The sequence below is a fragment of the Macrobrachium rosenbergii genome, chromosome 35 (genome assembly GCF_040412425.1).
Source record: "Macrobrachium rosenbergii isolate ZJJX-2024 chromosome 35, ASM4041242v1, whole genome shotgun sequence".
Taxonomy (NCBI): Eukaryota; Metazoa; Arthropoda; class Malacostraca; order Decapoda; family Palaemonidae; genus Macrobrachium; species Macrobrachium rosenbergii.
Genome location: NC_089775.1, coordinates 2,468,750 through 2,478,026, shown reverse-complemented (window position 1 = coordinate 2,478,026; position 9,277 = coordinate 2,468,750). Strand labels below are relative to the sequence as shown.

Sequence of the window (9,277 nt, the reverse complement as noted above, 5' to 3'; positions counted from 1 at the left end):
CAATAAAAGTAACAAATAAATAACAAGAAACAGAATCATCATGAAACCCAAAAGTATTAAATTTTAGGGTCAGGTACCAGTAACCTAGATCGACTTAGTGAATTAGGTGAAGCAGTGAGGTAAAAAAATCTTTGTGGACTGTTGTACTGAGGTCAGTAGATTTCAAATTAGAACAGAATGAAATCTCTGATGTTTTTAGTCGTGTTTTTCATCCGTCCTGTCTTTAAAAGTCTTGAAAGGAATGCATTCAGAACCAGCTGTTTTGTGTGTGGGATATTTCTCCATGACAGTTTTGGGTACTGTTGCCCAGTTTAAGTTGGTTGGACCCATATCAGTGCAGAATATTAGTTAGTCGGACCCATAGATGTGTAAAATCAGCTTAGCACTTATTAGATTGGAATATAGTTGACATATGATGGTCCCTTCAATTCCTATTTTACACACTGGACAGATCGTTACCGTTCACGCTCGTGTAAGTGAAATGGAGTATAGGGGTTAATGCTCAGTATTTGTAGTCACTCCAGACATTCATTACTGGATGAGGCCAGCCTGAACAAACGCCAAGCATCTTTGCGCGATAAAGGAAGTGATGCTACTACGCGGTATCCCCGGTTCACTGAGAGCGTGGCACAAATTGTGATAAAAGCTGATGATCCCCAAAGAAGCCTTGGCACTGTTCTCGTGCGACTGACTTGATTGGAAACCGTCGGATCCCACCAGACCAAGTTTGTTCCTAGGCTGGTGGTCAGCTTGTGGTGCATTCACTGTAAGTTGATCAGTAAAAGAGAAGAGATTCTCGAAACTAGGTGCCTGTGTGGTGGGGGAAATGTATGGTGGAAAGCCTTGTACATGTTGGTAAAGGTTTTGTGTTTCCATTTGAGTTTTGGCAGCTGATAGGTAGTTTTCAAGTTTTTCTTGTAGGGTACTACCAGTACGCGTATACCCTAGACTGGGAAAGATTGGAGCTGTTCTTATGAGCACATGAGGCGGTGGTATGGGACGCAACCTCTGGGGAGTGTACGTGTTTTGAAGCCACTCTGCATTGGGAAAATATTGCATAGTTTCCTGATTGGATTCTGTAATTCTCTCCTGCTGGTATTGAGAATGAGCCATTCTTTCTGTTAATTGGTTTCTGTCTGAGTTTGGCAGTGAGCTCACTTGAAATGTTTGCATGTACTGATTAATGTCAGACTCAAACTCACTGTCAGAGTCTTCATTGGGCGGTATTGTGTCCTGAGTGTCAGCAGTCCGTTTAGGGAGTGTCCGGTCGTCATCCAATAAGCCTGAATGATTTGACGTGCGATTATCCACATTGCTCAATGTTGAATTATTGATTTTATCATTGTTTTCTTGGTGTACGAGTTCTTCAGTCATACCAATGTCCGTGCTATTTCTTGACAACACTGATGAAGTATTTACAATGGGGTTCTCGTTCATGGTAACAATTTCGTTTGCTGAAATAATCAGAGTTTTATTTTTGTTTTCAAAGATGTACTCAAAGAGACTTTCTAGTATGGCTGTCGAAGAGCTTGCATCAGGGTTCTTGAAGATATCATAAATACACTTTGCTTCTTCGGTAATCTCTGCAGTATTTGTTCCGTTGAGGTACTGGAAATAATTATCAATAAATTCGGCAGTCTCTTCCGGCCTGATGATGAAGTATCGAATTCCTCTTCTTCGCCTTCTGCCCAGGAAGCCGGCTCCGAATAGGGGCGTCAGAACCGGGATGGCAAGGGCAGCCGTCGTCCCAGTGGCCACAATTCCTGCCAAGAAGAGAGCGCACGCAGTGTTCTTGAGACACTCTTGGATGCTGGTGTAACTCGATCCACCCCCACCACCACCTCCACCGCCACCTCCAGCCCGGACGGGGAACGGAACTCCCGCTGGCGCGATGGTGTTCCGGAAGGGCGGGTTAATCGTCGGAGGAGCCGCTGGGGCGGACGATGGCACTGGCGGTGGTGATGGTGGCTGGGCAAAGAAGGAATGCAGGGTATCTAAGCTGTCACCGTGAATTGCCGGAACGTAGGGATCGTTGGGTCCGAGGATTGGTGGGGTAGGCTCAGGCTTCTTCAGTACTTGAGCCTGGAGAATGCCGGCAAGAATGAGGTCTTGGGAACTGGTTGTCGTAGCACTGTTCGCATGATTCAGGTTACCCTCCTCGGCTTGGTTTTGGTACCGGTTGTTGAATGCATTCAGGAGGGTGTGATACATTTCCAGTTGTTGGAGTTCTTGGGGTGTCAGGTGAGAAACAGAAGATGGCGGCGTGTTCTGCAGTGTATTATCAACAGCGTTGCTGTTGTCTAACTCCGTTATGCCCAGAGGGCTTGCACTTGCATCTACGGTTAGTAAGGAACTAGTCTGACCATTCTGCAAGGGCGAAGTGGCTGTCGGAACGACACTCTGTAAAAGCGTCGTCTCTGGGGATACCGTGTTTGGTGACGGTTTCCTGACATCATCCGGTTTGGTAGAATTGACTGTGTGCGTATTCTTCAGCTCCAAGCTGTCTTCCGGAATATCTTGCGAATGAGAAGTGTCGTCGGGTTTTGCCATCTGAGATGTGCTACTAGTTGGCAACTTCATATTCTGTTCGGCGATCAGCGGCTCTTTCAAGTCTTTCGGTTCAGATAACATCTGCTTGAGTATGAGCTGACTGAGCAAACTATTATAGTCATTTTGGTTTTGAGATCCTGGCCAGGAATTGAGAATACTGGCAGAGTTTATTCTTGGATTGCTCCTCAAGGTTCCGACATCATTTGGACTCTCGTCTCTTGGGAATGTCTGGATATTGAACAAGGTGGGATTATGAGATCTGATTTCACCCACTGTTTGCCTTCCGTTGTGGGAATAGCCAAGTGTAGGATCAGGAAGTTGATTTGCAGCGAAACCAAACTGATTAGCATAGAGCGGCAGGCTGCCGGTACCGAGAGGTTGAGTACGAGGTTGAATCTGGGGACGGCTGAAAGGATTCACACCCGTCAGGTCAGAAAAATGGCGTAACTGCGGGACGCTCTCACCAACGGTCCGTTCTTGGTTGCCGTTAAAGTATAAAGGCGGTTGTTTATTATGCGCAACCCCATTAATAACTGCTCTGGTTTTGTTGTCATGATTCATCAGAATGGTCAGAATTTGTAGATTAGTCAGGATGTCAGCTATGTCGGCTTGGTGTTGGTGCGTGGAGACTGCGGACCCACTCGGAACGTGGATGTTCACGGTGTTCGACGTAGGTATAACGGTAGCCGTGGTAGTTGGTACGTTGGGAAGCTGTTGCATGTTTTGGGGAGAAATCTGACCTCTTAGAATTGCCAGGCTCTGACTCTCTGTCAGTGGAGAGTCTTGACTTGTTAAAGGCAGGAAGGCGGGTGTTGGTGTGGGAGCTCCTGGGAGTGGGGCAGGATGCACCATGGCGTTGATCATCGCCGGGGTGTTGTTGGTCGGTGTAGAAGACCCATGGACTATCTGCCCTGGTAAAGTCACTGGCGATACGTTAGAATATTCAGGGTTTTGTGGGATTTGGGCATTGGTGTTTCCACCGGGGAAGTCTCCTTTGTGGAAATGTTGGTCTTGTTGGCGTAAAAATTCCACGAGAGTGGAAATGTCGGAGGTGTTTACGAGCAGTTTCGAGTTGATTCTGAAGACGGTTCTCTCTGTACTTGATTGTCCTTGATTGTGTTGGTTGTTGGTGTTGCTTGGTGCATTGTTGCTTGTCGCAGAAGGGTAGAATGTACTTGGTACATGTGGGTAAAAATGTGGCTCAGAATGCATGTTGAAGGCCACTAGAGGTGACTGTGGGTCAGTCGTCTGCCCAGCAATGCTCGAAGTGTTCCTCTGATGCGGCGCAGAGCTCGGCCTAGAATTCCCCTGGAAGTTACCTTCGATATGGACAGCGTTGCCATAGTTGATAGAAGGAGGATACGCCTGGTTTTGATTAGGCTGCCTTGGTACGGAACTACCGCTCGCTTGCTGCCCTCTCGTAGGTGACCTGCCTTGGGTATCCGGGTACTGTGGGTTCGTACGGCACTTCCCGCCTGCCGCGTCTTCGCTCTCTCCGCATGGGGGTACGTCGTCTCCATGTTCGGGCCCGCCGTCTCTGACGAATGTCGGGTAGATGTTGAAAGTGGTCTTGGCTGCGTTTGGGACGTTTCCGTTCATCGCGAAGTTAGAGTTTGAGTTCGCAAGGTAGTCGAGGAGAGGGTCGGATTGGACGTTCATCGCGAAGCCATCTTGGGCGCGGCACGTGCTCCCCCTCAGGAAGATGACAAGCAGGGAGGCCCATAAAGGCTGCATTAGGAAGTCCCTGGAAGGAAAAAGTCACAATAAAAGTCACATATTTAGAGAATTATAACAGTTAATCAATAGGCATTTTGTGCATGGTGTTTTGAGTACTGAAAATCAACAATGAAAGTAAAAAGTTGGACATTTTCTTAAATACAATCTATTCTGCAATTGAAAACTTGGGCTGAACAATTGATCCGATTGTAAATTGTAAAATTGTGATTTGCAAGACTCTGACAGTTTGAGAATAAAGCTTTTAAGAAGAATATTATGACTGAGATGGTAGGATATTGTTAGAAATAATACCATAAGGGAAATGAACACAGTTTGATTTGTCTAGAGGTAATCTCTCTCTCTCTCTCTCTCTCTCTCTTTAGAACCTTTCAGATCTTCTCTCTTCCTCAATCCTCTCTTTGCCAACTAATCATCTTCCATTTTCCCCCACATGATCAAACCATCTCAAAATATTCTTGATCAATCCTTTCACCAATTTTTTTTATCACTTTCATTCTAAATATTCCTTCCTGTTCGCGAGTGTATTGAAAGAATAGCGTATCTCCCGATACACTGAAACTGTTTATTGGTCTACAGTTGCATTAGAATATATTTGAATGCATTTAATTGGCGTTCTCGAAGTATATAAATATTTAAGTATAATATTTTCAAGAACGTCACTCCAAGTCTGTGAGATATACTTGAATATATTTTAATTTCAATGATTGTTTAAAATGCATTCTTATATATTTTAATGCATTTGCAGATCAATAATTGTTTGGAATGCATTTAAATATATTTCAATGCAATTGTCGATCAATAAAAAGAGTTTATGTGGAGTATATTTGAATATTTCGAAGACGCCATTGTATGTGACGCCGAGTCGTTTGGGAGATATTTTTTAATATATTATATATATACCTCAACAAATGTTTAAAATACATTCAAATATATCCAAATACATTTGCAAATCAGTAAACAGCTTTTTTTTATATAAGAAGATACGCCATTCTTTCAATATATCAACAAAACACGAAGGAATGTTCAGGAATACTATGAAGAAGAGGAAGAAGAAGAATAGAAGTGACGTCACGGGCGAGTGAACTTTTATCCCGTCCAGGCTACGATGTCCGTTTGCCCAAACTTTAGTTTCACGTCCCAGGGCAATGGGCCTCTCTCTCTCTCTCTCTCTCTCTCTCTCTCTCTCTCTCTCTCTCTCTCTCTCTCTCTCTCTCTCGTCCTGACCTCCTTAGGGTGGATTAACAGTTCGTTCTCTCTCTCTCTCTCTCTCTCCTGACCTTCTTAGGGTGAATTAACAGTTCGTTCTCTCTCTCTCTCTCTCTCTCTCTCTCTCTCTCTCTCTCTCTCTCTCTCTCTCTCTCATCCTGACCTTCTTAGGGTGAATTAACAGTTCGTTCTCTTTCTCTCTCTCTCTCTCTCTCTCTCATCAGTGAATACGTACAGTACAATTGATACGGTTAATGATTGGATTCTCTCTCTCTCTCTCTCTCTCTCTCTCTCTCTCTCCACAGCTAAGGCACGCCTTTAACTGGACCACTCGTTCAACATATATATACGAATTATGACCGTTAAATTTGCCAACGGGCCGGACCTTCCTCCCCGAAACATCACGTTCGAAGGAGGTATATAAATATATGTAAATGGTTCGTTCCCCAGATGGTCAATGAGACGCATTTCACTGTTATCGTAAATAAATTGTATTGGATTGTACGTAAATTGTGGTATAAATATGATATATTTATTGTTTTGAATAATTGTTTGTTTTTACGAAAAACTGGAATGATAAATTAATATTGGTATATTAATATTAATATATATATATATATATATATATATATATATATATATATATATATATATATATATATATATGTATATATATAATCGTTTCATTATATTATTCAGACCTTCGAAAAATTAAAACAATTATTGAAAATTGATTAAAAATATAATCGAGGACACAAAAATTATATAAAAATATTATATATTATATATATATATATATATATATATATATATATATATATATATATATATATATATATATCAAATACATCAAATACGTCATCTTTGACCAAAAAAAAATACATCTCACCAGTATTAAAACCACTTCAGAATTACCTTAACACCTTAAAAATATTTAAAAAATATACCCCGTGCCCTGAATTAATTTTAAAAAAATACCCCGTGCCCTGAATTAATTTTAAAATCTCCTACCTGCTTACGACGTTGCCCTAAAAAGTGGGTTAAGGTATTTTGGCCCCCAGCAGGTAGAGGAAATGGCTTCTTCTTCTTGGGCGTCCGGCGCTAGACTGATGGACTTGCTAGTCTTGATCTCAGGCTTGGGGGACTCTCTCTCTCTCTCTCTCTCTCTCTCTCTCTCTCTCTCTCTCTCTCTCTCTCTCTCTCTCTCTCTCTCTCTCTTCTGCCTTTGAGATATGTTTGCTTTGAAATTGTAAAGAGTTATTAGGCTTTTAATATTCTTGGTTCATTGAATTCATATATATATATATATATATATATATATATATATATATATATATATATATATATATATATATATATATATATATATAGTTTGATATGATGGTTCCAGGATGTGTAACAAGATTGTGAGGAACCATAGATTGTCTGTGGAACCAAGGTTGGGATGAATCATGGAATTGTTGAGCCAACACCCCTTCAGGGAATGAATGTAGTGTAGCTGTTAAGTGCATATGGAAGAAAGATCATTTTCTCAAGTAGTATGTGTTAGTATTTGAGAGGATGATAAATGGGGGAATACTCAGATAAGTGGTGCAAGGGTTAGTGTAGACAAAAGTATGAAGAGTAGGCGTGTTGTGATATGGTTCAGTCATGCGGAGAGAATGGAGGATTTTAAGCTGGTGAAAAGTGTACAAGATGAAAGTGAATGGTGCATTTTGTGGAGGGGTGTTCAACACCCTCCTGGTGAGCCTTCTGTATAGGTGTAAGAGGCAGCTACGGAATTGGAAGTTTTATACACAGAGGTTCATCCACAGTTCAGCAGTCTTCAATCAGTGTCTTTTAAGGTGGTTCGGTCATGTGGAAAGAATGGAGAAATGATAGGTTGGTGAAAACCTAAACTGTAGAATTGCAGATGAATAACTTTTGCGGAAACCTCACTCAATATCGGCTGCTTCATAATTTATTTTATGCTCTTTAAGTATGTTGCATTACCCTAAGATTCTTCCTATGTAAAAATCATCGCGTATGAGCCATTTGGGAGATGATATTAATTTCTGTCATTCATTATTCCAGATCTTTGCCGCTGTCGTTTTTTCGGCGGGTCAAGAAGAGGCCAGGTATTTGGTCGGAGAAAAACAAAATCAACTTCCCGTTTTCACACGGCCAGGTTAATACGGTGCTCGCCTCTCTAAGACCGAGGACAACGACCCATTATATGTCGGGAATTAGGTTCTGAGGGCTGAAGAAGATGGAGTCTCAGCCTCCTTCCAATATATTTTCACAAGGTAATTTGATTCACTCCTTGGTAGCTCCTGGATGGGGTGGTCACCTTTGGAAGGAGGGGTCTTCAGCAGGTTAGGTGAGGTGAGGTGAGGTTAGGTTCAGTTTGGTAAAATTTTTTTTAATCATTTTAGTGTAATTTGTTTTTTCCTGATAGTTTTTTTGTTCTTTAATAATATCTGACCTTTAGAACCATCTTAAATTACTACTTTTCTGTGGTTCCCGTGTGTTGACTTTTATTCTTAAAAGCTTATATGACTCAGTTTCCCCCCAGCCATTAGAGCCCTGAGGCAAGGGAGTGTATGCATGGGGCCAGTTCTTATGTAACAAAATGGTATTTTCCAGCAGAAGTTTACTTAAAAGGTTCCACAACAATTGCAGAGTGTTTTTGGATTTCCTAAAGATTTTAGCTTCCCCTGAAATGTGAGTCGTCATGACGATGGCACAGTTCTGTAAATGTCAAGGGCCACGTCACCCAAGTCAGACCAGGTTGGGATGTTCCTGCTCTCTGAGCTGGAAGTGGGTTAGTGTCAACATTGATTTGATAGATCTAAAACCTACGTCTTGCTTATTAGTTTAAGCCCAACTCTAAAGTGTAAAACAGCTTTAACAGTCCCTAGCACAACTCAGGACCAGGAGACACTCAAATCGATTACAGAAAATCAATGGAAGGAACGTCTCCAGCTTCTTCACACTATCGCTACGAGCTTTTTTGAGAATTCCTTGTTTTGCTCAGTACATTTCCATTTGTCTTTTTTAAAATGTCCCTCCTAATTCAAAATTCAAACAGGAATATAAAAATAGTGGACCGAGAGTCTACTTGCGTGGACTTTTGCAACAAAACACTGAATGTTGCAAGGTGCAATTTTAGTTGTTAAGAAATCTTGGGTTGCATTTAAAATACTCTTTTATGCCCGTGGGGATAATCCCATCTCTAATCTCCACAGGACTTGGTACCAAAGTTCACTGGCTGTTCCAAATGGCACCGAAGGAAAAATGAAAATGAATTTAGGAGGAACATTGACACTGAAACAGGTTTCAAACTGACAATTAAAAAGAGAAACAGGAATGAAACTGGGTAGTAGGCTTGCTAAAAACAATTCTTCATCTCAGTTGTGTTTCACATAATTGATTGGTTTCTCTCTCCTGCCATTTGTGGGTTCTGGCTTGTGGCCAGGGCTAGGGAATCATATAACCAGTTATCACCAAACAGTGGGCTGTGTCGTAGCCTCTATGTGCTATGTCCTTCGGCACTGTGGTGTTTAAAGAATTACAAACACTTTCCATTCCTTATTTGTTTAGTTACTTATAATCACCCTCATTTCAAGTAATTAAATACTGTATATTTTGTCTAAATAAATACTGCATATTATGTAGTGTACATACATTGTCTATTCTGCTTTTTCTACTTCAGATTTGGAATACGCCCTCATCATTGCCTCTTACACAGAAGTGGGAATCAAGGAGGTACCTCAGCCTACGCTCTGAGATAGCAAGTTCAAAT

General features: G+C 41.6%; 1 protein-coding gene across 1 annotated transcript; it reads right to left on the bottom strand.

Annotated features, from left to right (window-relative positions):
- Positions 1-47: 47 nt before the first annotated feature.
- Positions 48-4,291, bottom strand: LOC136856319 (uncharacterized). The gene has a single exon (XM_067134074.1). The coding sequence runs from the start codon at positions 4,282-4,284 to the stop codon at positions 532-534; it is 3,753 nt and encodes a 1,250-aa protein (XP_066990175.1). The 5' UTR covers positions 4,285-4,291; the 3' UTR covers positions 48-531.
- Positions 4,292-9,277: the final 4,986 nt, after the last annotated feature.

Bases quoted from the DNA above. Each gene is read 5' to 3' on its own strand.
- LOC136856319 (XM_067134074.1), bottom strand. From the start codon at position 4,284: ATGCAGCCTTTATGGGCCTCCCTGCTTGTCATCTTCCTGAGGGGGAGC.